At 42.0% G+C, this 27,416-nt stretch overlaps 1 protein-coding gene across 1 annotated transcript in view; it reads left to right on the top strand.

Annotated features, from left to right (window-relative positions):
• plxdc1 (plexin domain containing 1) overlaps positions 1-27,416 on the top strand; it is a gene marked incomplete at its 3' end in the record, with an annotated part of 661,275 nt that overhangs the window by 121,941 nt on the left and 511,918 nt on the right. The window contains exon 2 of the mRNA XM_081393609.1: positions 3,707-3,873. Within this exon, the coding sequence (XP_081249735.1) occupies positions 3,707-3,873 (167 nt within the window). The remainder of the gene's footprint in view (positions 1-3,706; positions 3,874-27,416) is intronic.

The following is a 27,416-nucleotide window of genomic DNA, read 5'->3' as shown; positions in this document are numbered from 1 at the left end:
TCCCGTGCGTGCTCTTCTCCCAGGCAGAAAACGCACAGTTCATGTGTGTCACCCGGCGTCAAAAACCTTGGGCACAGGTCAGCACACTTCTGAAAGCAATCGGCCTTCGCTGTACGTTTCATTTTCTCACCGTATCTTTTTGAAGTAGCGTTCAAACAGACAGTCCCTGAAGAAGAAAAAGGTGATTGTCATGTTTGCAAGGCGCCCTTTTATACTTGCAGGTCGCACGTTAATCATTCACGTTAATGATTCACGGGCTGTCGCCGGTCAATGTGATTGCCTTGATTTGATAGTGATTTCAGACACCTGTCACGCCTGAGGCGTTCCCCTAGCGTCATTTGACGCAGTGCGAGTTCCCTTTCGAAATGGAACCCTAGGTATTTATTTGATACAGTGGCTAAATTAACAAGAAATAAAGCTTTTACTTCTGAAGTTTCCAAAGAGCAAAGCAGTAATGACTTCTTTGAACTTGAACTATGAACTTCTTTACTTACAATATTGATAAAATTAGAGAAAAAATTATAACTATGCAACCGTCTACTACAGTATCACATCAGCTAGTGCATTGTAGTGTCCCTGAGGAAAAATTCCATTCATTCGTTGCAATAGGAGAGGAAGAATTGTCTAAACTCGTTAAATCATCTAAATCAACAACATGTATGTTAGACCCTATACTGACTAAGCTACTGAAAGAAATGCTTCCAGAAGTCAGATCCTCTTCTTAATATCATTAATTCATCTTTGTCACTAGGATATGTACCGAAAACTTTTAAGCTGGCTATTATTAAACCTCTTATTAAAAAAAAACGCAACTTGATCCTAGAGAATTAGTCAATTACAGGCCGATCTCAAATCTATTCTTTTTGTCAAAGATACTATAAAAGGCACTATGCTCACAACTGTTTTCCTTTTTAGAAAGAAATGGTATTAGCGAGGATTTCCAGTCAGGATTTAGACCGTACCAAAGTACTGAGACTGTTCTCATTAGAGTTACAAATGATTTGCTCTTATCATCCGATCGTGGTTGTATCTCTTTATGAGTGTTGCTCGATCTTAGTGCTGCATTTGATACCAGTCAAGTCAAGTCAAGTCATCTTCATTTATATAGCGCTTTTAACAATGTAGATTGTTTCAAAGTGGCTTTACAGTAACAAACGGATAATTTAAGGTAACAGAGATTGTTTTGGCTTTATAGCGGTTCTTGAATAAAGATATTTTCCAGCTAAAGTTAGTTTTGATTGATTCACTTCCGTCACAAGGATCATTAGTTATTAAGTTAGAGGCCGCTGAGATGACGACATCATTCTCTCTTCACAGACTTTAAACACAAACCTGTGAGAAACGCTGATGGCGCTCACGTGTGCATCAAGAATTAATTCTATAGTTATGCGCATTTGAATATATGTGCGCAGGTTTGTAATTCCCTACAAACCAAGCCTTAAACTACTTGTCTGGCCTTAACATTTTGATACTGAATTTTATCACTTCAGGGTAGATACACAAAACCAAAATTATCCCGACAACGCTTTATCTGTAGAGTGGGAAAGGGATCGTTCACAGGGGAGAGACTAGTTGGCACTTCAGCACTGCGTTGTCATCGGGTCAAGGCGGAGGTCCTTCGTCAGATCTGGATACAGCCTGGATCTGGCAGGCTGCGGGAAAACCTTGTGATAAACAAAGACACTAAAATTAGCGTAGATGCCATTCTTCTTATGATGTAACGACTACATCAGGATTTATGGGAAATGTTCCCAGGTCCGGCTGACCTAATCTATGCAGCCTAACATTGGATTATAGAAGTCTATAATATATTACGTGAATGCTAGGTCAAAGAAATGTGTCTTTAATCTGGCTTTGAACTGACAGAGTGTGTCTGCTTCCCGGACAATGGTAGGTGTCACAATCTACTGAGGAACGAAGACACAGAAATGGGTTAACAATGTTTATTGGACACGTAGTGCAACTCCACAAAACAAGAAGGCTCGAGGTCATTTCAGAAATACTCAATACACAGTCTTTCTAAGGGCTGGAACGTGAACAGTCTTTAAGGATGCTGGAACGGGAACAGTCTTGGAAATCTCACTGCATGTGAGAGGTGTCGAGGAGATGATCAGCGAATTCACAGATGAGAGTGCCCAGGGGTGCTCACCACGCACAGCGACTGCTTGGGAGACACAGACAGGACGTTAGTAACACAAAAGGTACTTGCGAGAGGAATTTCCTAGAACCAAACAAACGAAGGTTTGGAACCGGAGAGTCACAGGTGTCAAAGACGAGACCGGATGCCGGGTGTAGAGTGACTGAGGTTTATATGCAGTGTGCAACAGAGGTAAGTGGTGATGAAGTGCAGGTGAAGATGATTAGAACTCCGGAGATGATGAGCGGGACCAGGTGCGCTGAGTTAATGCTGGTTGGGGTGTGTCATTGTTGAGTGACTCCGTGACAGTAGGAAGACTGTTCCAAAGTTTTGGTGCTAAATAGGAAAAGGATCTACCACCAGCAGTCGATTTTGATATTCTAGGTATTATTAACTGGCCGGAATTTTGAGATCGCAATAGACGTGAAGAACTATAATGCGTTAAGAGCTTGCTTAAGTACTGCGGAGCTAAACCATTTAGTACTTTGTAAGTAATCAGCAATATTTTAAAATTTATACGATGTTTAATAGGGAGCCAATGCAGTGTTGACAGAACAGGGCTAATATGGTCATACTACCTGGTTCTGGTAAGAACTCGAGCTGCTGCATTTTGAACTAGCTGTAGTTTGTTTATTAAGCGTGCAGGGCAACCACCCAGTAGAGCATTACAATAATCTAGCCTTGAGGTCATAAATGCATGAACTAATTGTTCCGCATTTGTCAATGAGAGCATATGGCGTAATTTAGATATATTTTTAAGATGGAAAAATGCGGTTTTACAGATACTAGACACGTGACTTTCAAATGAAAGATTGGTATCAAAGAGCACACCCAGGTTCCTAACTGACGATGAAGACTTAACAGAGCAGCCATCAAGTGTTAGACAGTATTCTAGGTTATTACGTGAGGAAGTTTTTTGTCCAATAATTAGAATCTCTGTTTTTTTTTTCAGAATTTAGTAGTAGGAAATTACTAGTCATCCAATTTTTTATATCAGCTATGTATTCCGTTAATTTTGTGAATTGGTAGTTTTCGTTAGGTTGTGAAGAAATATAGAGCTGAGTATCATCGGCATATCAGTGAAAGCTAATTCCATTCTTCCTAATGATATCTCCTAATGGTAGCATGAACAGGGTGAACAGCAGTGGTCCTAGTACTGAGCCTTGTGGTACGCCATACTGAACTTGTGATCGATAAGACATCTCTTCATTTACTGCTACAAACTGATAACGGTCAGATATTATGATTAAAACCATGCTAATGCAATGGTTTAAATGACAAAAAAAACACCCAAAAAAAATTCCACCTGTTGCTGATTGGATGGAGGCAGATCTGAATGTGAGCCTGCATTCAATTTTAAGAAAAGGGTGGGATTTAGATTAAGAATGAATAAACATTAAGAATCATTTTTTGAAAGAATGAAACTTATGCACATATGAATTGTTTACGATAAGATCAATAACATGCATTAAGGGAAATTTTCATTTCATGCCAACTTTAACTCGGTCTGAAGACAACATTCATGTTTAAGCTAAGGTAACATGCTATTTGGTTTCATTTTTATGTCAGGTATAATTTATGGGAAGACAGAAAAGACTGATGGAGGTCCATCAGACATCCAGAGAACAAGAAGAGACAAGCAAGATCCCAGCAGACGCACTCAGAACAGAACTGGACAAGAGCCAATCAATGGGCTGTCCATTGACACGCTCCCTGACAACATGACACGAGTGGTGGTGAGTAAACTATTGTATTACTTTTGTAACTTTTGGACACTTGACTTTTTTCGGTTTTGAAATGTCTTAGTATCACATTCATTACTGATTCATACCATTCTGCCTCAGATTCTTTAAGCACTATTCAGACTGTTAGTCCAAATCAGATTTTTGTGCAGATCCTATTGGAAGCCAATCATATTTAGCAAGTGTGCAACGTTAAAAAAGAAGAAGAAATAAATCACATGAAAATCTGTTTCACATGCAGTTTGAAATACTTTTCAAATCACGTTTCTGAAAATCGGATTCAGTCTGACCCCTCTGATCAGAATCTGTGTAGCTTTTCTGCTTAAGTCACTTTCTTACACCACATAAAATGTAAACGTGTCAGACGTTGTTGTAGGAAACATGATGAAAATCATTGCAGACAAAAGGTTGTGTTGTAGCAGTGTCAAGCAGAAATACTGCTAGTTGGCCTGGTTTAAACATTTCAGATTGTTTCAAAGCATTTTTACAGTGATAATAGTAAATTAACGTAACAAAGATTGTTTTGGCTGTACAGCAGCTCTCGAAGAAAGTCCAGTTTAAGTATGTTTTTTATTGATTCACTTCGGTTTTAAAGATCATTAGTTATTAACTTAGGGGCCGCTTACACAACACTACCCTCAACCGAAAACAGAAAACTTACAACTTTACAAGAAATATTACAAGTTTCCATGGATCCATGTGAATAAACCTGGCACCATGGAAGGGGGAGGCTGAGGAGGCCTTTGCTTAGTCTAGTTGGCACGGTCTCTGCTGACACTTCAGGGCTGTGTCTAAGCACAAATCCTTCATCTGGTCTGGGTACGGCACGGATCCAGCAGACTACGGTAAACCTTGGGATAAACAGAGAGACTATTATTAATGTAGATGCCATTCTTCTTCATGTAATGAGTACATCAGGTGTTATGGGAAGTGTTCCAGGTTCTGGCTGACCAAATTTATGCAGCCTAACAATCATTTTAAATGATTTTAAATGCCAGGTTAAACAGTGTTTTAAGTCTAGATTTAAACTGACTGAGTGTGTCTGCTTCCCAGACAAAGCTAGGAAGACTGTTCCAGAGTTAAGGTAAAAATAAGAAAAGCAGTTGATTTTTATATTCTAGGTATTATCAACTGGCCAGAATTTTGAGGTTGTGTTTCGCCAGTGTTTTGACGGCCATGATAGGTGGGTCCGTTAGCTTTGCCTGCAGATTAGCGCTGTTTGAAACAGCCTTCCTCAGAGGAATGTGCCAGGGAGGGGCTGTTGCGAGCATGATTTCTAGGGAACCAGGTCCGGTTGGGCCAGTAGGGCGCAAATTGCAAGATGTGCTCCTCGTCCTCCATGATTTTGCAGTGTCTGTGCGAGTAGGCTCACTGGGGGAAACGTATACTTCTGTAGCTGCGTGCCACTGCTGAGGGTCCCAATTTTGAGGTTGCAATAGGTGTGAAGGACTATAATGCATTAAGAGCTTGCACAAGCACTGGGAAGCTGAACCATTTAGTGCTTTGTAAGTAATTAGCAAGATTTAAGAATGTATACAATGTTTAACAGGGAGCCAATGCAGTGTTGAAAGAAGAGGGCTAATATGGTCATACTTCCTAGTTCTAGTAACCCCTTATTTACGCTGCAAACGTCTGCGGCGCATTACAGCTCCGGTGAGGTGTTGTTCCATCCTTCACGTGGTGCCAATTCATACCAGGAGCATTTCAGAAGCGAAGCGACTCCATGCACGAGACCACGTGATTTGCATGTCTGATGTAGTTTTCCTTGATTTTGATTTTTGATTTTTGGGGTTCTACCATGGTTAAGTTGGCTAGATTGTTATGTTTTGCCCGGTTTAATTGTGTTTATTGTTGTGTTCATTGCTATATCCTACTTTGTCGTGCAGTTGCCTACAGACAAAGTTAATACACTTAAAAGTCCCGTTATGAACGACAAGGGTAAAGGATTTGTGTGTTTTAGACTCTGAAATGGCGGCCACGATGGGATGAGATTCTGGAATTTCTCTCACTGGAACAAACTCGGAAGAGCATTCTGAGTGGACTCTGGAGAGCATTCTGAGAGAGTGAATTCATTACTGAACTTAGGGGCTTTCATAGCCACTGGACTCGGAAGTGGTGAACCATTAACGGAAAACACAAAGTGAACATAGTCAATAAATCTCCCTTGATAAATCATAAGCCGAAAAAGAGGTTTTGTATTTTAACCCCCTGAGGTCGACAATCGCGCCGGCGCGATAGGCTCGCTTTTTTTCAGTTCAGTTCAAAAGAAATTAATTTTGCTCTGTTGACTTTGATATTACAAGCAAGTTTCATACATCAATCGATTCTGTTAAATGTGTATTATTTTTGTGTATACTCGCAATAAAAACAAAGTGTTGTGCTTTTTGCCAAATAAAGAAAAATAAACGTGATGCGAGTTCTGCCTTCTCTCTGTCATTTAAATCCATTCTGAAACGCGTCCGAAAATGAACTGTAACTCAGCGAATACTCAGTCAAACAGGCATACAGACACACAGGCATGAAGCTTGAATTCTCTTCTTTTAAATGAGGTAATTTATATAAAAAACAAATATTCTCATTTTGTGAAATCTGTATTAAAAGAGAGTGATTCCAGTCAAGCTCATTAGAGCTAATTCAAATGTAATGTGAACCCGCCCACGGAGAGCGCGTGCTATTCAAACGCAAATTACTGAGGCAAACCTGTGAACGCCCCCCATATCAGCTCGAGAAAACACAAGTTTAATCATATCATAGTAGCCTACGTGTTTACACCATCTGGCAGCGCTGTGAGGAATAATAATAATGGAGAATCTACCTCAGAGTTCGGGTATTGCGAGGAGCGAGGATCCGACTGAGTGAGGAAAACTGTAGTAAGTTAATCACGTTTCCGTGTGAATGAATGAACGGCAGCCGCAGAGATGCGCGCTGTTTACCACAGCTCGCAAAAAGACAGTTTAAATTTAAATCGCCTTTCTGTGTGTGTGAATGAATGATGATGTTTTAGCAAAATGTATTGCTATACTGAGATGAGTAAAAATCGACTGAAATATGATGAAATAAAATGTAGGCTATTTGTATAAGCAACGTATTAAACTGCAAATTAACATTTATATGCCCTAATATTTCATAAAAACAACGTTACAGTCAGGCGTTTGTGTGTGTGAATGAATGTTTCGGTTTTAGCAAACTGTATTGCAATACTGAGTAAAAATCGACTGAAATATGTTGAAATAAAATGTATTTGTATGCAACGTATTAAACTGCAAATTAACATTTATATTTCTTATAATAAAAATGAAAGACCTATGTTACAGACATATGAAAGACAACATTTCGTTGATTAGTTTTGGATAGATTATACATTTTTACTGTAAAATATCTGCCACCTCAAATAAGCTTTTGTTTGCCAATTTTTGCTCATATGTTAAAGTATGTTTTGTCAAAAATAAAGTAATCAAATAATCAATCAAATCCTTAACTTTGAAATATGTATGATAAGGCTGTGTCCTCCATCCCCGAGGAGTGTCCTCGAACCAGACCCCGCTGGCATAGCAGCAAGGCATAGCGTCACACGCTGTCATCCACACCCTCTTAGGACCCAGAGATAGAGGAAATGTCTCAGTTACCAATGTAACCCTAGTTCCCTGAAGGAGGGAACGGAGACTTAGTTGATCGTACCGACTGATGGGATCACGCCAGGGAGTCAGATGTCTTCGATATAGTATACAAATCAAGCCAAATGAGCTTTGGCAGGTGCGCAATCCACGCCCCGCCCTGCAACGCGGGTATAACAAGGGAAAACACAAGCCTAAGAATGCGTATGAATACGTAGCAAGCCGACATGAGCATGCTTGACTCAAGGGTGCCCTCTATTTGAAGGGAGCACCTGAGAAGCTACTGGCTCAACACGTAAGCTATAAACCCTAGCAAACATATTAGGTGTCGCCCAACCCGCAGCTCTACAAACATCTGCCTGCGAGGCACCCTGTGCCAGCGCCCAGGAAGCAGCAACACTCCGGGTGGAGTGAGCATGCAACCCTGGGGGACAAGGTACACCTTGGGTATCTTACGCCAAGATGATGGCATCCACTATCCAGTGGGCCAGCCTTTGCTTAGAGACTGCCTTCCCTTTCTGCAGGCCTCCAAAACAGATGAAGAGCTGATCTGAGGTTCTAAAGCTTTGCATTCTGTCCAGATAAGTCCGTAAGGCGCGGACTGGACATAGAAAAGCTAGGGTTGAGTCTGCCTCCTCCAGGGGCAGCGCTTGCAAGTTCACTACTTGATCTCTAAAGGGAGTAGTGGGAACTTTCGGCACATATCCAGCCGAGGTCTCAGTGTCACCTGAGAGTCAGCCGGCCCGAATTCCAGGCACGATTCGTCTACCGAGAAAGCGTGCAGTTCCCCTACCCTCTTGATAGAAGCCAGTGCAAGCAAGAGAACTGTCTTGAGAAACAGAATTTTTAACTCCACTGTCCACAGGGGCTCAAAGGGAGGTCTCTGAAGTGCTGTTAACACCAGAGATAGGTCCCAAGAGGGCATGGAAGAGATGTGAGGAGGGTTCAACCACCTTGCTCCCTTAAGGAATCTGACGATCAGATCGTGCTTCCCCAGGGATTTCTCACCAACTGCATCGTGATGTGCGGCAATAGAGCCAACATACACTTTGAGGGTGGAGGGAGACAGCCCTCGCTCCAACCCCTCTTGGAGTAAAGAAAGCACCAATCCGACCGAACAAACTTGGGGGTTTTCTCCGTGAGAAGAACACCAATCGACAAACAGGTTCCACCTCGATGCATAAGCCAGTCTCGTGGAGGGGGCTCTAGCAGAGGTGATAGTGTCTACAACAGCTTGTGGTAGACCCCTCAGAACCTCCACTTCCCGTCCAGGGATCAGACCTGGATTCTCCACAGGTCTGGACGTGGGTGCCAAATGCTGCCCTTCTCCCTCAGGGGGATGGGCCAGGGAGGGGCTGAAGAGAGGAGTATGAGTTCGAAGAACCAGGTCCGGTTGGGCCAATAAGGGGCAACTAGCAAGACCTGCTCCTCTTCTTCCCTGACTCTGCACAGTAACTGTGGAATTAGGCTCACCAGGGGAAACGCATACTTGCGTAGACCTGTCGGCCAGCTGTGTGCCAGTGCATCCACACCAAGAGAGTCCTTGGTTAGTGAATAAAACAACTGGCAGTGGGTCATTTCTGGAGAGGCAAACAGGTCTACCTGTGCGGCCCCGAAACGATCCCAGATCAGCTGAACAGACTGGGGGTGGAGTCTCCATTCCGTAGGCTTTATTTGCTGTCGTAAGAGCCTGTCGGCGGCACGATTGAGCAGACCTGGAATATGAATGGCACGAAGCGACCTCAGATGCTTCTGACTCCACCAAAGGAGGAGACGGGCGAGTTGTGTCAGATGACGTGAACATGCACCACTTTGCTTATTGATGTACGACACGGTCGTGGTATTGTCTAATCTGACCAGTACATGCTTGCCGAGCAGCGGCGTTTTGAGGCGTCTCAAAGCAAGTAGTACCGCTAACAACTCGAGGCAATTGATATGCCAATGCAGCTGAGGACCTGTCCAGCGTCCTGCTACTGCAAACTCGTCATGCGTGGCCCCCCAACCTGTCTTGGAGGCATCTGTGAACACCACCGCATGCCTGGACGCTTGTATCATGGACACACCGGACCGGAGAAACACAGCGTCTGACCAAGGTTGGAAGGTTTTCCGGCAAGTTCGAGAAACCATCTTTACACGCCCTCCATGGGACCCGGCCAAGAAGCCAATGCTGAAGTGGTCTCATATGTAACAACCCCAGCGGCGTGACTGCCGCTGCGGAAGCCATATGCCCCAGGAGCCTCTGAAAGTCGTCGAGGTAGTTGAGGACACGAACGCCCTGTTCTCTCAAGGGAGAAATGGCCACCTCCGCGAGGGGACAGAGACAGTCCAAAGGGTAGGACTTTGTACTGACACGCCCGACCCTTGAACGTGGAATGGCCTGTGTCGCAGCAGGATGGAGACGTGAAAGTACGCGTCCTTCAGGTCTACCGCTGCAAACCAATCACCTGGACGGACACATCTGCATATGTCCTTGAGTACTATCATCTTGAACGGGAGCTTGTAAAGGGCCCGATTCAAGATGCGTAGGTCTAAGATTGGTCTTAATCCACCTCCTTTCTTTGGCACAATGAAGCAAGGGCTGTAAAACCCTCGCTTCATGTTGGCTACAGACACCGGTTCTATTGCATCCTTTGCCAGTAGGACAGCAATTTCCGCACGCAAGATTGGGGCAGATCTGCTCTTCACAACCGTGGAGCGAACGCCAGCGAATCTGGGTGGGTGCCGGTGGAACTGAATCGTGTAGCCGCGTGCAATGGTGCTCAGTAGCCAGCTGGACGGTCTGCAGAGGTCTTTCCAGGCTTGCAGAAACCGTACCAGGAGGAGGTCAGCGAAGTGGAAGGCAGGGTACCAACCCGGAGGGCCCTAAGGCGGTCCGGAGGGGGGTCTGTGTACGTATCACACGAACCTGCCTCCACTTGGTGGCATTGAGTACAGGGGGAGGCAAACCTGGGTCCTTGAACCGTACTCGTCTGCCAACTGGCGACACAAGAGGGGATTGAGGCAGGCTAGACTGATCTGGGGTGTCTGATAATCTGAACCTCTTGAAACCCAGGGTTGAAAATTTCTGTCCCTTTGGCGATTTGGAAACCACTGTACTCCAGAGAGACAATGGTGGAACAACAACCACCAGAGAAACTTTCGTCCCCAACCCTGGGTGGCCTGTATCAGGGACGCTTACTCTTGCCTCCTGGACTGGCAAGATTTGACACAGGCTGGGCAGCCTGCCTACGGCTAGCTTTATGCTGAGGCCCGAGCTGTGGCGGGGGCCTAACAGGCTGAGCTGCCTTAGGGGGGCGCCCTCGGCGACGTGCTGGTGGAGTGACTGCTAGCGGCGACGGGGTGAGAGGCTCAGCAAGCCATCGCGGCAGGGTGTGTCGGGCTTCCTCCACCTGCGACTGAGCTACAGAAGGCTGTTGGGCACCACCCACTGTAGCGTCGCCGAACAACCCCATCTGGGAAATTGGGGAGTCCAGGATCCGAACCTTGTCCGCATCCTCCATATCAACCAGACCGAGCCAATGATCGCGCTGCTTAACCACCAGAGTGAACATTGCCAGACCGATCGCGCAGGTTGCCACACTTGTGCTCCGAAGAGCCAAGTCGGTTGCCTTACAGAGCTCATCCATGAGCTGACAGTCTGGCCTACCCTTTTGCACGTCCTGGAGTGTTTTAGCCTGAAAAAGCTGTAACAAGGCCAAGGCGTGCATAAAGGCGACGGCTTGCCCACAGGCTCCATAAGCCGTGTCTGACAAAGCAGACAACGACTCCAGAGCCTGTGAGGGGAAACACGGTTCTCCAGAGCCGGATGTAGCGGCCGCCGGACACAGGTGTGCCAGAACAGACTGCTCCACCGGAGGGATCGCCATATAACCACTTGTCGCGCCGCACTCAAGGGTAGCGAGGGGGGAGGAGCCATCCTGGTCACATAAGGCAGTAAAGGGTGCCTTCCATGACCTGGTTAGCTCCCCATGCATCTCGGGAAAGAAAGGTACTGGAGTGGTGGGCAGAGCCCGACCCACTCCAAGAAACCAATCATCCAGCTGAGACTGAGCGGGCCCGGGCGGAGGATTCCACTCGAGCCCGACAGCCTCGGCGGCCCGTTTCAGCATAGCTGATGACTGTGGATCTGACTCAGGCCATGCTGTACAACCCTGAATCGTCCCCGACAGTATACAGCTCGCCCTCAAATGTAGTGGAAGGCATCCTATCCCCCTGGTGAATTTCCAATGGAACGTCTAATTCACCCATTACAGATGAATCAGTGCGCTCAACACTAGAATCCAAAGGTATCGATGTGAAGGAGTTGTGATGAGTCTACGGGGAATAATCTCCGGGCGGAGCCTCAAAAACAACTCTGCGATCACCTGACTCACACCAACCGCAAGGGAGTGGCGCAAAATCAGGCACTCTACATTTGCGAGCGAACGAGAGTCTAGATCTCAACACTGTGTCTTCACACAGAAAACATGCACCATCCACAAAAGCTGCCTCAGCGTGTTGTATGCCCAAACACGTGACACAGAGGGCTAGGGATCGACCACATCCAGCAGCGCACAGGTGGAAAGACATCCTTCTTCCGGAGAAGAAAGATGAAAAACTCACCCGTGTTTACTTCCTTGGAATAACGCCCTTCACCAGTGCTGGAGCACACAGGGATGTCCGCGGCGACACTGACGGGAAACCCCGTCAGTGAAGCACTCACTTTCCTTGCCCTTAAACCGACCGTCAGCCAACAAACACAAAGGTTGCTGTGAGAACAGCAGTTAAGAGATTCAGAAGCTTGCGATCACCGCTGCCACACGCTGTAACGTCAGCACTGGGAGAGCTTCCAACAGAAGTGCCGACACACACAGGTTTGTTATTAAAGTACACTTTCAGAGATATCGACATAACAACTGATCTGCTCCGAAGCGAAAAAAAATGGTGGGTACTTCCCTGTTATACCCGCGTTGCAGAGTAGGGCGTGGATTGCGCACCTGCCAAAGCTCATTTGGCTTGATTTGTATACTATATCGAAGACATCTGGCTCCCTGGCGTGATCCCATCAGTTGGTACTTCTGGAGACTTTCAAGATGGCGCCAGGATGTTTGCCGGCTTGCCACAGTCTGTCCTTGTCTCTTTTATTTGTAATGTTTCTTGTTTGTTTTATCACGCGCTCTGTTTGCTCCCCTCTGGTATATGATCGCATGACGCTATTTAATATTCGATCGGCTGTGTCCGATTGTTTATTTCGCGATCCCAGAGATGATTGGCATCTGCACTCGCATTATGTGCCAGTCGCATTGAGGAAAATGTGTTACTTGCCGGGATGTCTGTGCATGTGGAGGAAACGGCAAAGGAAGCGTGGGAAGCGTGCTGGAGTCCTTGTGAGATCGAAGAAGATCGGGAAGTTTCCAGTCATCGGACCAGCTTCTTCGATGGCAGAGGCCGTGGTCGTGAACCTGAGATGTTCATACATTGTGCCTGTCTTTCCGTCTTCGGCGTTGATGCCTCAGTCCTCACGGATGGTTCACGTAAGGCGACAGTCTGCAGATCGAGGAGTTAATCATCGGAATCTTCGCTCTTTACGTGACGGGAGTCCGGTAACATTCTGTGATTCCTCTCTGCAATCCTCCTCCGATACCACTCCCACTCCAGTAACAATGGCGTTGATTAACGCGAGATCTCTGGCAAATAAGACCTTTATTTTAAACGATCTTTTTCTTTCTTATGAAATTGATTTTTTATTTTATTACTGAGACTTGGCTTAATGCTGGTGAAATGTCTTCTCTCTCTGAACTTTCTCCTCCTGGTTGTAGTTTTTTTAGTACCCCTAGGTCTGTTGGTCGTGGCGGGGGTCTTGCAGTTGTTTTTAAAGACAAATTTAAGTGTAGTCTTTCACCTTCTGTGTCTTTTTGCACTTTTGAATCTCAGTTAATTACGCTGAATTCTTTTAAATCTGTGTTAAGTGTTTTGATTTATAGACCCCCAAACTTTCATGGGGATTTTATTCAGGAGTTTTCAGAATTTTTATCTGGTATTGTCCCTTCTTTTGACAATATTCAAATTTTGGGGGATTTTAATATCCATGTGTGCTGCCCTTCAAAGCCCCTGGTCAAAGAATTTTTAAATTTATTAGAGTCATTTGATTTTTTACAATGCGTTTCGGGTCCAACTCATGAACGTGGTCATACGCTTGACCTTGTATTATCTCGGGGTTTCTCTGTTGATAGCATAAAGATTGTTGATACTGTTTTTTCTGACCATAAGACTGTTATCTTAAATTCTAACTTTCCTTGTGGTGTGCCGGATAATATTGTTTCTGCCTCGGTTTCATCTCGCATACTCAATCCATGCACAGCTAGTAGTTTTTCAGCTGTTTTTAATGTCTCTCCTTTTTTTTCATTGATCGAGTCACACTCTCTCTGTATGGGTTTAGAAGAGTTGGTCGATCGGTTTAACTCTTCTTGTTTAGAGATTTTAGATGTTGTGGCTCCTGTCAAAGTCAGGGGGAAAAAAGTAAAATCGCAGCCCTGGTTAAACAGTACTACCCGTGCTCTTAGGCAGGAGTGTAGGAGAGCTGAACGCAAATGGGTTAAAGATAAATTACAAGTCTCTTATGAGATTTTGAAGAACCATTTGAATGAGTATCAAAGAGCTGTTAAATTGGCTAGATCAAATTATTTCTCTGTCATCATTTCCAGAAACTGTAATAATTCTAGAGTACTTTTCTCTACTGTAAATGCTGTTCTTCACCCTACTGTTACTCCTTCACTCACTCCTTCTGCTGACATGTGTGAAGAGCTCTTAAACTTTTTTATTGGTAAGGTTGATGGAATTAGATCTCAGATTTCATCTGTTGGCAATAATTTTATTGCTTCTGTTGACCTTCCGAACCAATTAACCAGTTTTATGCCTGTTTCTTTGTGGCAGGTTAATGATATTACTGCTCATATGAAGCCCACCAGGTCTCCTGGTGATGTGCTCCCTTCTTCTCTTTAAGAAAGTACTTGATTCAATTGGCCCAAGTATTCTGTTTATTATGAATACTAGTTTGTCATCTGGTGTTGTTCCGGTTAGTTTTAAGCATGCGGTTATTCAGCCCCTTTTAAAAAAAAACGGCTTAGATCCCTTTGACTTGAGTAGTTATCGTCGATTTCAAAATTGCCTTTTATTTCTAAGATATTAGAAAAAATTGTGAATGCACAGCTTAATGATTTTTTAACGAGAAATAACATTTCCGATAGATTCCAGTCAGGTTTTAGAGCTGGCCATAGTATAGAATCTGCTCTTTTGAGGGTCTCTAATGATATCCTGCGAGGTGTTGACTCTGGAAACCGTGTTGTTTTGCTCTTGTTAGATCTTACAGCGGCATTCGATACAGTTGATCATAACATTCTCATTGATCGTCTTAGGGATCAGGTTGGTATTCAGGGCTTAGCCCTGAAATGGTTCTCTTCCTATTTGAAGAATAGGACTTTTTCAGTCAATTTAGGGGATTATTTTTCTTCCGTTGCACCTCTTGTGTGTGGGGTTCCACAGGGCTCTATACTGGGACCAATTTTATTTTCCCTTTATATGCTCCCTCTAGGTTTGATTTTTGAGAAATTTGGGATTCAGTATCATCTGTATGCGGATGATTCTCAAATTTATTTACCACTTAAACATGGGCATAAATTTGCCATTCAGTCTCTTCAGGCATGTCTGGCCGAAGTTAAGTGTTGGCTTGCGAATAACTTTCTCCAATTAAATGAGGATAAGACCGAGATGATTTTATTTGGAAATAAGGGGTGTGTGGATGATGACTGCCTGGGGTTGTTTCCTGGGAAAAAAATGTCTAGCGTGAGGAACCTTGGTGTCATTTTTGACTCGGAGCTTAAATTTGACCGGCAAATCAATGCTGTCGTTAAGAATAGTTTCTTCCATCTTAGATCAATATCTAAATTGAAATCTATCCTTTCTTTTGACGATATGGAGAAGGTTGTTCATGCCTTTGTGTCATCCCGTTTGGATTATTGCAATGTGTTGTATTTGGGTGTGAGTCAGGCTTCTCTCTCCCGTTTGCAACTCGTTCAGAACTCAGCTGCTAGACTTTTAACCGGTACTAAGAAGAGAGAGCACATTACTCCAGTGTTAATTAAATTACATTGGTTACCTATACGCTACAGAATTCAATACAAAGCGTTGTTGTATGTTTTTAAGTCTCTGCATGGTATAGCGCCTGAGTATGTTACTGATTTAATCAGCCGCTGTCAATCCAGTAGATCTTTGCGCTCAAATGATCAATTGCTTCTCATGGTTCCGCGATCCCGTTTAAAATGTAAAGGTGATCGGGCATTCTCTGTTGCAGCTCCTAGGCTCTGGAATGACCTTCCTCTGTCTGTAAAAACGTGTCCTTCACTGGGTGTTTTTCAGAGTGCGCTTAAAACTTATTTGTTTTCTTTAGCATTTGATAATGCTTTGTAAGTTGTGTGTCATTTGTTTGCATTGTTTTTATTTTTTTGTTTTTATTTTCTCTTTTTATATCTTCTGTACAGCACTTTGGTTCCACTTGTGGTGTTGAAAGTGCTTTATAAATAAAGTTGAGTTGAGTTGAGTTGAGTTGAGTTGGTACGATCGACTAAGTTGAACGTTACCCGCCTGAAAGGGAACTGCTCTTTTATTAAGAATTGGGTACTGGGGGGCGTGGTTATGACTCCGAGCTGAGTGCACGTCTTTTGGTGAGCTCCTGACGTTATTTGCTGAAAATCCTGTATACTATCCGTCTTTTTGTTTATACAAGTTTATTTTATTTTTCACTAACTGCTTGAGGTGAAATAAGAACCGAAATGCCGTCGAAAAAATCCAAAATAAAGCATAAATCGGACTCCTCGCCACTCAAGGACCAGGATGATGAGTGGGATGCTAGCAGTGTAGCTAGCTCGTCAGGTAACGCATGCAGCGTTTCCCAACCTGAAGAAAGTTGTACCAACATTGGCCAGAATCTGGATGTGATCCAAAAGTTGGACATGATGAGAAGCGACAAAAATAGATGGCGTTCTTAACGCGATTCATGAGGTAAAAAAGGATGTTAGAGACTTCTCGGGATGCATGGATATGGCCGAAGAGCGAATTAGCAACGTAGAAGACATGGTTAATACGGAGAAGGGCAAGATGGAAGAGGTAGTTAAACGCCTAGCCTTCCTTTCAGACAAACTAGACGATCTAGAAAACCGCTCTCGAAGATCGAAACTAAGACTGGTCAATCTTCCTGAAAAGGTGGAAAATCCCGATGCGGTCGCCTTCCAAAAAATGGTTACCTGAAGTGTTGGGCCCGGCAACCTTCTCGCGCCGCCCATCATCGAGAGAGCGCACAGACTACCTGGTCGTTCACAATCCAGTCGATCATCTCCTCCAAGAATGCTGATCATGAAGTTTTTGAACTTTCAAGATAAAGCCAAGATAAAGTGATGAGAGCTGCCAGGATTAAAGGCAAGATCATGTATGGAGATCATGAAGTCAGATTTTTCCCTGATTTATCCGCGGAGCTTTACCGTCAGAGGAAGCATTTTGACGGGGTTAAACAACGGTTGAGATCCATGAACGTCAATTATGCAATAGTTTACCCAGCCAAGCTGCGCCAGACAATCGATGGACAGACCCGTGAGTTTGAGGACCCGGTTGATGTGGAGAAGTTTTTGCAGGGAATGCAAAGTGCAGGTGAAGCGGAAAGAACCTAAAAGAACTCTTGTCAGATTTTCTTTATTTGAGTCCTAGCAAGAAGTGGCTTGGAGTTGTATATTTTTGTGCATTTTTTCTATTCTCAGCTGGGTAGGATCTAGGGCTGGGCGATATGTACATTTTTTTGGGGCGATAATCACCTTCAAAAATATCGCGATATCCGATAACATCGTCTGCTCCGCACTGACCCCGCCCACTCGCCGCGCGCGCGCTATTGCTCATGTCCGACGTCAACATTTTCCCGGCATAAAATGGAGGACGACAGCTTAATATCCAAGAAAAGATGCACATCGTTAATTTGGCAGTATTATGGATTTAAACCAAACGCAAAAGGTGAACCAGCGGATCCAACAGAGGCTATCTGCAGGCTGTGCAAAAAAAAAGTGAAGGTTAAGGATGCGCAGACCACTAATCTCCGCAGCCATATCCACATACACCATCCAGCAGTAGCGGCCTCATTTGAGCCGCGCTCTGCAGCCGCATCTCAAAGCGGGAAAAGTTCTAGTTTAAATCCAATTGCTTCTGCGTTCGCTTGTGGAAAGAAGTACGATAAATCCAGTTTAAAATGGAGACAGTGCACTCTAGCTGTGACCCGTTTTCTGGTTAAAAAGATGATGCCTCTTAGTCTTGTGGACCAGGCAGAATTCCGGTCCATGCTTCAAACTTTTGACCGGCAGTATGAAGTACCCAGTCGGAATTATTTCTCAAGAACAGCTATTCCAGAGCTGTATAATACGGTGAAAACTGAGGTTATGACTAACATCAGTAGCGCGGACTATGTTGCGCTTACTACAGATATGTGGTCGAGCAGCAATACGATGACACCTTACATGTCAATTACTGCTCATTACATAGACAAAGACTGGGTAGCTGCTACTACAATCAAACTGCTTCGGAACGATTTATGTGCCTGAGAGCCACACAGCAGATTATTTGGCAGATAGTCTCTTGGAGAGTGTTAAAGAATGGGGCGTTGATGAAAGAAAAATTTCATGTATCACCACAGACAATGGAGCTAATGTCGTTGCAGCAGTGCGGCAACTAAATTGGCCATGGCCATGGTTCGAATTACGTGGGAGCCAGTGGGAGCTGAGCTCCCATAGAGAGAGGATGAGCTCCCATGAAAGCAGTAAAATCATATACTTGTGGGGGTCTCTAAAAATCATCAGCACCATTATTTTAAATTACAAATAAAGCACTTTTTCCTTCAGACTACTGTAGCATGACTTAAAAGATAGGACAAGATGCCAAACACATGGATCTCACGGGATCTCGGATCGTCATCACACTACAATACATCCTTATGCTTAAATCAAGTGATCAAAGTGCTCGTTGCCGCTGCGATCAGTGGCGCGGATATTGTGTTTGTTTGTGGCTCGCGCATTCTTCACTCGGACGCGCGCTTCAATCCGTTGTGGAGACTCTCTATTTGTTCCATGTGAAATTACAAAACAAAATGCACATAAATGTGTCTCTGCCTGTTATACAACCACTGATAAACATAATCGGATTTGATAAAAAAAAAAAAAAAAAACTATACGAGTACGTTTTCGAACCCAGAACCTCTGACACGCTTGGCAAAAGTTCTACCACTAGACCACTTAAATACATGCTTGAATCTGAATTTGAAGACAAATTAAGCCAAATGTACTATTTAAATTGAATTGTGTTACCAACGCTTTTTTTTTTTTTATTAAATTTGTATTATATTTACAATTTTTTATATTTTTATATTACATTATTAAGCTACACCGCCCCTGCTCATAGGCTACTTTTTTTTTTTTTTTTTTTTTTTAAGAGACCCCCACAAAGATGAAATCATAATTCGAACCCTGGCCATGGCTTAATTGTTTTGGGCACAATTTGAATGTCGCCATAAACAATTCACTTCAGAAGGAGAAGGCCAGTACAGACCGAGCATTTGGTGTATGCCGGGCCATTAATGGGGCTTTCTCGAAGAGTTGGCACCGAAGACGTGAACTCGTGAGAGCGCAAGAGGAGCTCAACATCCCTAATCACTCTCTTGTAACGGTAAGATAACTTGAGTTTTAAATACAATTTAAAAACTGTTATATTTTAATATCATTATTATTTTTATATTATTTTGGTAACACTTTAGAATAAGGTTTCATCAGTAAACATTAGTTAACTACATTAGTTGCATTAACTAATAGCCTAATTAACTTGATCTTATAATGAACGTAGGGGAGAGCGGGGCACAAAGTAACGCTTTTTGTCTTTCTCAGTTTGTGTAAATCTACTTCAGAGTATTTATTTTTTCCCACATTAATTTCCCACATGTCTACTACAATTATGTATTTTTGTTTTATTAATACAGTATATACTTTTTTCTTGACATACCCCGAAAGAATGGAAGTGAAATGTGACAACATGCCCCATAGGTGGAGTACATTGTAACATAACATATGACAGCTTAAAATGTTATCTGATCTAATAAAAAAAAAACTAAAAAAAAAAAAAAACTAAAATATTTTCTAAATAAAATACAATTTAAAAACTTTTTCATATAAAATAATGGCAATTTTTAATAATTAAATATAAACTCATTTTTGAGTTTTGACTACGAACACAGGAAAACACAGCTATACAACATAGTTCAAAATAAATAAATAATTAGTCATTTCTGAACATTGACTCTCAGTCTTTATTCACCTTTTTTCTCACGTTTTCTCAATAAAATTAATAAAAGTATAGAATATAATAGCATATTTCTAATAGGGGCTCATTGTAACGAAGTGTGACAACATGCCCCCGTCTGCACAACTGGGATTTAAACCCTGCTAGTGTCTTCTGCTAGTTAGCGAAGCATTAAAGAACTATCTCAACTGTTAAATAACATATTGGAGATTAAATTAAACCTTATTGTAGAGTTACCATTATTTTATATATTGTATTTTATTATGCTATTTTAAATAGCCTATACCCATGATTTTTTATATTATAATAATTTTATTCTAACATCTTTATTTTAATAGTATTTAAAATACAGGCCTATGGTTACCTTTTATATAAATTTACAACCGTTTAAGGTTAGGCTACATTAGAATTGCAGAACACAAACGCAGCTATTTTAAATCTATCTTAAAAGAAAATAGGAATCTTTCTTAAAAGAAAAAACAAATGTTAAATTAAAAGATTGATATAAAAAATGTATATAAAAACAAACACTTTAAATAGTAATGATTTTTGTGTTGTTTATTAATTGATTGTAGGACTGTCCAACGCGCTGGGGCTCGAAGCTGAAGATGACGGAAAGGATTCTGGAGCAGACTCCAGCAATACGACGGGTCTTTGCAGATGACAAAAGCCGACGTCCACTACCAAACTTAACGTGGCAAGATATTTCAGTTCTGGAGTCTGTGAACAAAGGACTGAAGCCTGTAGAAGATTTGACCGACGTTTTGTCAGGAGAAACTTATGTTACTGTTTCGTCTGTCACCCCAGTGCTACAACACACACGTCGTGTCTTAACGGAAAATGACGATGACACACAATTGGGTAAAAAAATTAAGACTGGCATCTTGGAGGAATTAGACGCCAAATATAACAACCACGCAACCCAAAAACTTCTCCGGATTAGCACTCTCCTTGATCCCCGCTACAGAGGTGGATTTAATTTGAACGAATTAGAGCAAACCAAGACAGAAGTGCTTGATGCCATTACAGAGTGCCATCGTCACTCAAGCCCGGTAAATCACGAGAACGAAGAACAACATGCAAACACCAGCGCTCAAGAGGTGCCTTTGAAGAAAAAAAAAAACACACTGAGTGATCTCCTTGGAAAGACCAAAAAAACACCTACGAGTGAGGCGGGTCGGGCAGCGGCTGAGCTCGCGGCCTATCTTTTGGAGGATGTGATTGACGGTGAGGAGGATCCACTTGCGTGGTGGAAAAATAATGAAAGCCGATTCCCGCTCATGTCTCTCATAACGCGAAAATTTTTGTGTGTGCCTGCAACAAGCAGTCCTTCAGAAAGAGTTTTTAGCGCAGCAGGTCAAATTGTCACCCCATTCCGTAATGCTTTAACCCCGGATAAGGTGAATATGCTTGTTTTCCTGTCTAGAAACCTGCGTTAGATTGTTGCGTTATGTTAATGTTTTATAAATGCATAGGTTCAATTAAATAACGTGGTGTTTGGATTATATTTTATTTTTAAGAACTAGCCTAATGTGTTAAAAAAAATGAAATCATATTTGTTTTAGTTTTGAATGATGATTTAGTTTTTTGATGATTTTTAAAAATGCATTTATGATTTGCATACGCAACTGTTAAGATGGGTAAACCAGTTATGGTGGTTTACAGATCACCTGGTTAAAGTGATTTTAAGGTGATTTTTGTTTACCCATAGTTTGATTTTAAAATAAAACTTTTTTAATATGCTACTGATAAAAGCAATTTGTCTAAATAATTGAATATCATTCGCATTGTGTCCTGAATAAAATATTGTTTTCCCAAAGGTTTTGCTCTCTCATTTTATTTTTAGCGTTAGTATTTTAAATGTTTTCCAGGTTTCCATGTTTGATTAATATTTTCATTATTAATATTTTATTTAATATAGCCTATAGCCGATAATATTTTTAGAGCTGTTTAAAACTTTTAGCCAAGCTATGTCTCATTAATTATTTGTAACGTGCTTCTCTCTGCGTATGTATAATGAAAACAGACAAAACCAACATTACCTTCCATGTTTTGCTTTAACACATTGGCTACTGTAGCTGCATCAAAAACACTAAAAAGGTAAGTGTATGGTAACTACTAAGCTATTTATAATGTATTTGGCAACGCAACGTCATTTTTACCATATTGTCGATTATCGTCATGGTAACACTGACTGTTATCGATATCGCGATATTTGCGAGACATCGTTGATATATGATAATATCGTCATATCGCCCAGCCCTAGTAGGATCTTACTTTAACTTTTATATATACTATTACTAGTGTATTTCTAGACACTGATGGCTCGATTATTATTTTATTTTATATGCGTGTAATGTATATATTTTATTATTATTTAAACAGTTTTCCCGCCATTTTATCTGAGGCCAGTAACCTACAATGTTAGGCAGTAAGACACATTTTGGGGGAAAGGATAATTTATTTGAAGAGTTATTATTATTATTAGGGGCCAAACCCCAAAGGGGCAAGGCACCTATTGTATCTGTTAGTTTTCTTATTATTGTTGTTAGGGGCCAAGCCCCGAAGGGCTATATCTTCGAAACCGTTTGTCCGATCGAGACGAAACCACCGTCAGAAGTTTGGAAACATAGGTCGATAGCTATACGCCAATGCCCAAATGCGAAAATATTGATGTTTAGGGGTAGTAATATTCAATCAAAGTCATGTGTCAGTCATTTTTTACGTGTTTTTTCATATAAATGTCTATAACTCCGAAGCCAATTGAGATATTTTCACCAAAATCGACACACATATGTATGGGCTCACTCTGAGGACACATAAAAAAATGGTGGGACTGAGCCTCTTGCTGGCGCTATAATAGAACAAAACATGAAATTCCCATTGACTTCAATACAGTTTTGTGAAATAAAATGCTATACTAAACAAATGCATTGGTGTAATATTACAAAACTCAGAATGTGCCATCTGCACCATCCCCTGAAGGTACCCAACATATTTAGAAACAGCGTCACCTAGTGGTCAAAAGTTATAACAAAATTTCCAAAACTGCTAATAACTTTTGAATAAATCTGGCTATTGAAATGGCACTGGTCTTAATAGAGTCCTTGGGTCAAGCCGAGAACATAGATACCAAGTTTTCCTTATTTGGCCTAACTTCCTGTCCGCCATCTCTATTTTCATTAAAAACCTACTTTTTCGAACTCCTCCTAGACCGTTTGTCCGATTTTCACCAAAATCGAATCATATCATCTCCAGACCGTGCCGACTAAAAATAATGGATTTCGTGTCGATAGACGATACCGTTTTCGTATAGCGCAGCAGCAAAGTTGAGGCATGATGCCAATAGCACTATTCAGGCTTTATCTCTGCAATGCCTTGACATATTGACACCAAACTTTGTATGTGTCATTGTCAATTCATTCTGACCACATCACATCAGTTTTGTAACTGCGCCACCTATTGGTTGAAAGTGATAATCCATCAAATCATATTTTTAATTATTGTTTCTATGATTTTTCAGGCATTTTGCCTAAAATCCTCTTTAAATGTCTTTAATTGCTCATTGTTGCAGTTGGTCTGACACTTTCAGACATGTTGGCATGTCTTGTCATCTGCTTGCGCTTGGCCCCGATAATTGCTGCTTGCAGCTATATTTAGGGGCCAAGCACCGAAGGTGCGGAGGCACCTATTGTATCTGTTCCCGTTCTTATTAGGGGCCAAGCACCGAAGGTGCGGAGGCACCTATTGTGTTTGTTCCGGTTCTTATTAGGGGCCAAGCACCGAAGGTGCGGAGGCACCTATTGTTTCTGTTCGCGTTCTTATTATTAGGGGCCAAGCACCGAAGGTGCGGAGGCACCTATTGTATCTGTTCCCGTTCTTATTATTATTCTTCTTCTTCCGCCATGGGAGTCTATGGCAGCCCATAGAACCGATTGCGGGAAAGTTGTTTTGGTTTGACATTCTGATAGAGGACAGTCCCAACATTAAGTACACCAATTTTTGTGTTTCTAAGTCATTCCCTCTAGCGCCACCACCTGTCCAAAGTTTCACTTTTACTTTGCTAATAACTTTTGAACCGTAAGGCCAATCAGCAAAATCCTTTTTTCCTCTGATTCCTGAGCTCATGACGATTCGATTGCACCCTATATCGTCATTTTCCGTCATAAAAACATGGCCGCCATTTTGAATTTTCCTAAAAAGGTACTTTTTCGAACTCGTCCTAGACGGTTTGTCCGATTTGCACGAAAATTGAATCGGATCATCTTCAGGCAGGGGTGACAAAAAGTTATTAAAATCTTGTTGATTCGTCAAACCGTTTTCGATAAACGCTCGAACAAATTTTACGTAGCGCTTGCAAAAACAGTCGTAAGGCCGTATCTCCGCAACGGTTTATCGTATTCAGACCAATCTTGGTACATGTACTCACAAGCATGACCTGAGGCTACATGCTGCGTTTCGGCACAGCGCCACCTACAGGTCCGGAGATATGAAAAATGGCTATTTTTGCTTATAACTTCTGAACAGTTTGTCCAAAAATCATAAAATTGGTCTTGATAGATTCAGGGCGTCATGCCGAGTCGACTGATATCCAATTTTGCCATATCGGCCAATTTGACTGTCGGCCATTTTGAAATTTGTGCTAAAATGCTGTATTTTAACAACGCATGAACTGATTGTTACGAAACTTGGTATGGGTCATCAGCACGATGTCCTGAAGGAGTGTGAGAAGTTTCGAAACAGCGCCACCTAGTGGTGAATTTTTTTTTTCAAATGCTTATAACTTTGGGTGTGATCGACTTATTTTCACGAAACTCATCTTTTTAGACTCCTGAATCGTTGCCGAGTCCTACGATACCAAACATGCTAGGTTTCGCCTTACGGTTTGTGTAGCGTTGTGATTTAGCGCTTAAAAAACATTTGGCTATATCTTTGAAACCGCTAGTCCGATCGAGACGAAACCACCGTCAGAAGTTTGGAAATATAGGTCGATAGCTATACGCCAATGCCCAAATGCGAAAATATTGATGTTTAGGGGTAGTAATTTCCAATCAAAGTCATGTGTCAGTCATTTTTTTCGTGTTTTTTCATATAAATGTCTATAACTCCGAAGTGAATTGAGATATTTTCACCAAAATTGAGACACATATGTATGGGCTCACTCTGAGGACACGTAAAAAAAATTGTGGGACTGAGCCTCTTGGTGGCGCTATAATTGAACAAAACATGAAATTCCCATTGACTTCAATACAGTTTTGTGAAATAAAATGCTATACTAAACAAATGCATTGGTGTAATATTACGAAACTCAGATTGTGTCATCAGCACCATCCCCTGAAGGCAACCAAAATATTTCAAGACAGCGCCACCTAGTGGTCAAAAGTTATAACAAAATTTCCAAAAAGGCTAATAACTTTTGAATAAATCTGGCTATTGAAATGCCACAGGTCTTAATAGATTCCTTGGGTCAAGCCGAGAACATAGATACCAAGTTTTCCTTATTTGGCCAAACTTCCTGTCCGCCATCTTGATTTTCAGTCAAAACCTACTTTTTCGAACTCCTCCTAGACCGTTTGTCCGATTTTCACCAAAATCGAATCGTATCATCTCCAGACCGTGCCGACTAAAAGTTATGGATTTCGTGTCGATAGACGAAACCGTTTTCGTATAGCGCAGCAGCAAAGTTGAGGCATGATGCTAATAGCAATAATTAAGGCTTTATCTCTGCAATGCCTTGATATATTGACACCAATCTTTGTATGTGTCATTGTCACTTCACTCTGACCACATCACATCAGTTTTGTAACTGCGCCACCTATTGGTCGAAAGTGATAATCCATCAAATCATATTTTTAATTATTGTTTCTATGATTTTTCAGGCATTTTGCCTAAAATCCTCTTTCAATGTCTTTAATTGCTCATTGTTGCAGTTGGTCTGACACTTTCAGACATGTTGGCATGTCTTGTCGTCTTATTCTGCTTGGCCCCGGTAATGGCTGCTTGCAGCTATATTTATTATTATTATTCTTCTTCTTCTTCCGCCATGGGAGTCTATGGCAGCCCATAGAACCGATTGCGGGAAAGTTGTTTTGGTTTGACATTCTGATAGAGGACAGTCCCAACATTAAATACACCAATTTTTGTGTTTCTAAGTCATTCCCTCTAGCGCCACCACCTGTCCAAAGTTTCACTTTTATTTTGCTAATAACTTTTGAACCGTAAGGCCAATCAACAAAATTCTTTTTTCCTCTTATTTCTGAGCTCATGCCGATTCGATTGCACCCTATGACGTCATTTTCCGTCATATAAATATGGCCGCCATTTTTCATTTTCTGAAAAAGCTACTTTTTCGAACTCGTCCTAGACGGTTTGTCCGATTTGCACGAAAATTGAACCAGATCATCTTCAGGCAGTGCTGACCAAAAGTTATGGAATTCAAATTGATTCGTCAAACCGTTTTCAATAAACGCACGAACAAATTTTACGTAGCGCCTGCAAAAACAGTCGTAAGGCTGTATCTCTGCAACGGTTTATCGTATTCAGACCAAACTTGGTACATGTCATCACAAGCATGACCTGAGGCTACATGCTGCGTTTCGGCGCAGCGCCACCTACTGGTCCGGAGATATGAAAAATGGCTATTTTTGCTTATAACTTCTGAACAGTTTGTCCAAAAATCATAAAATTGGTCTCGTTAGATTCAGGGCGACATGCCGAGTCGACTGATATCCAATTTTACCATATCGGCCATTTTGACTGTCGGCCATTTTGAATTATGTGCTAAAATGCTGTATTTTATGAACGCATGAACGGATTGTTACGAAACTTGGCATGGGTCATCAGCACGATGTCCTGAAGGAGTGTGAGAAGTTTCGAAACAGCGCCACCTAGTGGGGAATTTTTTTTTTCAAACGCTTATAACTTTGGGTGCGGTCGACTTATTTTCACGAGACTCATCTAATTAGACTCCTGAAACCTTGCCGAGTCCTACGATACCAAACATGCTAGGTTTCGCCTTACGGTTTGTGTAGCGTTGTGATTTAGCGCTTAAAAAACATTAGGCTATATCTTCGAAACCGCTTGTCCGATCGAGACGAAACCACCGTCAGAAGTTTGGAAACATAGGTCGATAGCTATACGCCAATGCCCAAATGCGAAAATATTGATGTTTAGGGGTAGTAAAATTCAAACAAAGTCATGTGTCAGTCATTTTTTACGTGTTTTTTCATATAAATGTTTATAACTCTAAAGCAAATTGAGATATTTTCACCAAAACTGACACACATATGTATGGGCTCACTCTGAGGACACGTAAAAAAAATTGTGGGACTGAGCCTCTTGGTGGCGCTATAATAGAACAAAACATGAAATTCCCATTGACTTCAATACAGTTTTGTGAGATAAAATGCTATTTTCATTCAAAACATACTTTTTCGAACTCCTCCCACACCGTTTGTCCGATTTTCACCAAAATCGAATCGTATCATCCCCAGACTGTGCCGACTAAAAGTTATGGATTTCGTGTCAATTGACGAAACCGTTTTCGTATAGCGCAGCAGCAAATTT

Source organism: Scardinius erythrophthalmus (genome assembly GCF_964197995.2).
Source record: "Scardinius erythrophthalmus genome assembly, chromosome: 18".
NCBI lineage: Eukaryota > Metazoa > Chordata > Actinopteri > Cypriniformes > Leuciscidae > Scardinius > Scardinius erythrophthalmus.
This window is presented reverse-complemented; position numbering and strand designations above follow the sequence as displayed.